The sequence below is a fragment of the Lottia gigantea genome (genome assembly GCF_000327385.1).
Source record: "Lottia gigantea unplaced genomic scaffold LOTGIsca_39, whole genome shotgun sequence".
NCBI lineage: Eukaryota > Metazoa > Mollusca > Gastropoda > Lottiidae > Lottia > Lottia gigantea.
Genome location: NW_008709333.1, coordinates 276501 through 279411, shown reverse-complemented (window position 1 = coordinate 279411; position 2911 = coordinate 276501). Strand labels below are relative to the sequence as shown.

Sequence of the window (2911 nt, the reverse complement as noted above, 5' to 3'; positions counted from 1 at the left end):
TTGAATATTTTTGAATAATTTGGTATATTTTGAATATTTTTGAATAATTAGGTATATTTTGAATATTTTTGAATAATTAGGTATATTTTGAATATTTATTAGGTATATTTTGAATATTTTTGAATAATTTGGTATATTTTGAATATTTTTGAATAATTAGGTATATTTTGAATTGAATAATAAGGTATATTTTGAATATTTTTGAATAATTAGGTATATTTTGAATATTTTTGAATAATTTGGTATATTTTGAATATTTTTGAATAATTAGGTATATTTTGAATTGAATAATTAGGTATATTTTGAATTGAATAATTAGGTATATTTTGAATATTTTTGAATAATTAGGTATATTTTGAATATTTTTGAATAATTAGGTATATTTTGAATATTTATTAGGTATATTTTGAATATTTTTGAATAATTTGGTATATTTTGAATATTTTTGAATAATTAGGTATATTTTGAATTGAATAATTAGGTATATTTTGAAATGAATAATTAGGTATATTTTTGATAATTTTCAGGCATCTGCCAAAGAAGATGTGATACGAATATGTGAAGAGGCGTTTTTATACAGAAATCAGACCAAACTACCTGATAATATTATAAATACAACTATTGGTAAACTAGACATAGATAAATCAGCCTCTTTACAGGTAGATCATTCATCTATATTGAGTTGTATTGAAGCAATAAATTTATTGAGTTATTTCCCTTTAGTCTTCAAGCCAATGACAATATATGAGCAACATCTTCTGTACTTACTTAACCCTAAAATACATCACAGTGATCACACCTGTAGAAAATATAATATTTATGCTTGAAATAACTGGATAATCAAATTCAATCTATTTCAGCTTTATAAAAGTTTAGGAAGTTTGTTAAAACAGTCAGTATTTCTGGGTTCTGCTGATCCACAGGATTTAGTTAAACTTTATCCAGGTTTGTTATGGACTTTTTGGGTGTTTTATTTCTATCCTTAATTGAAAAGTATGATTGTTCTAGAACAGTGATCCAAATTTTTTTCCACATTTTTCTCTTTTCAATGTGTATAGTGCTATGATTTAAGCAAAAGAAAAAAAAACAATTTAGGAATTTTGGTTTGTTTTGTACTTCAATTTTGAAGCTTTTTTAGTGTGTATAGTTGTGGGATTTATTTTTATAAATTTAAGAAAAACCAGAAAAATTCCACACATGATGCTGGGTAATAATTGGGTTCAGGGTGTTGGGGTTTGATATTTTGAAGTTTTTCTAATGGGTTTAGTTTTGGGACTTATAAATTAAAAAAAAAAACAGAATCCACAGGGTGTTGGGTTTTGATTTTGTGGATCTCTGATGGTACATGTATGTAAGATATATATTTATTGAAGTTTTGTTTTCAGGAGATTTTCAGAAGAATTTACGAGATTTGTTGATTCGAATAACGATAGATCACATGACCAACTGGAAATCCATCGCTAACTCTAGTCAAGGTCAGTCATGTCTTCCCATCATATTAACCCATCAGATCCAAGCTGGGATTGGATTAATCAGTTAATTAAAACTCATAAATAGAACACAAGACTAATTTTAGGGTCAAGCCCATACTTATACGAAACTAAAGCACGTATGGTTCTTACATGTATATGACAGACACATAGTTCACATTTTGAATTATTACATCGACTTAGGTAGTTGGAGACAACTCCATCAAACTTTGGACGTGGGAGACAACTCCATCAAATTTGGACGTGGGAGACAACTCCATCAAACTTTTGCAGTGGGAGACAACTCCATCAAATTTGGACGTTGGAGACAACTCCATCAATAACTTTTGCAGTGGGAGACAACTCCATCAATAACTTTGGCAGCAGGAGACAACTCCATCAATAACTTTGGCAGCAGGAGACAACTCCATCAATAACTTTGGCAGCAGGAGACAACTCCATCAAAGTTAAATTTAGATTCATTACCTAACTTCGTATATATTGATTGGAGATTTGACATTTGACCTCTGACATCTGACTTTATCGGTGACCTTTGATCTCGTCTTATATTTCAGTATCATTACCCAACTTGGTAGATTTTGATTGGAGAGTCGATGTTAAGACTGCATCCGATTCCATTGCCAGGATGTCAGTGCCAACTTGTATTTTGAACATGCAGGTGAGTGAGCTGCTAACTCTCGAAAACACTGCCTGTGTTGTTGGAAAATGTTCATATTTAGCAGACAGGGCTCTGTTTCTTGAACAGATATATTTTTCAGTCTTTCAGTCAAAAATTTATTATATAAAATAATTACCTTTATTTCAGGTACAAGAAAGTCGCAGTAAAAGTGACTCTATGTCAGACATTAATGGAATCCAGGTAGAATTATCAAAGGAAACTTTAGAAACTATGTTAGATGGACTGTCGAAAATAAGAGATCAGTTGAATTCCGTAGCTCAGAGATGATTACAGAATATTGAAATCGTTATTCCAAGTTAATTTCACCTTTCCCTCACAGTGCAAGATAAAAAAATATCAAAAATGCATCCTGAAAATTGTTGTTACACAGAGTTTACCTTATGTGTAATTTAATGAATTATAAACACAGGTCAAAAAATTTGTCATGATTCTGTTGGAATATTAGAAATATTAAATGAAGACCTTATTAAATGTTTGTTTATGTGTTGTCGCGATGTAGGGTAATGTATTTCTATAAAAAGAAGCAGTTAATCTTCAAAGTTCCAATGATATTTCAGTAGGATATTTTCATGCATTTGGGTGATGTCTTGTATACTGGTACATCCCTGGTATCAAGTATATACCAGAATGCAGTCTAATTAAATATAGGCCAAACTCTCGTTCCGTTTTTTATTTGCTTTTATATTTAATATAGCTACTTCAGTTAACCGTCTTCATTAGCCCACAAGGGCAGAAAAGTAGG

At 30.1% G+C, this 2911-nt stretch overlaps 1 protein-coding gene across 1 annotated transcript in view; it reads left to right on the top strand.

Moving 5' to 3' along the window:
- LOTGIDRAFT_163283 (hypothetical protein) overlaps positions 1-2911 on the top strand; it is a gene marked incomplete at both ends in the record, with an annotated part of 6698 nt that overhangs the window by 3381 nt on the left and 406 nt on the right. Inside the window, 5 exons of the mRNA XM_009059381.1 lie at positions 528-659; positions 861-945; positions 1386-1475; positions 2045-2148; positions 2296-2349. Of these exons, the coding sequence (XP_009057629.1) occupies positions 528-659; positions 861-945; positions 1386-1475; positions 2045-2148; positions 2296-2349 (465 nt within the window). The remainder of the gene's footprint in view (positions 1-527; positions 660-860; positions 946-1385; positions 1476-2044; positions 2149-2295; positions 2350-2911) is intronic.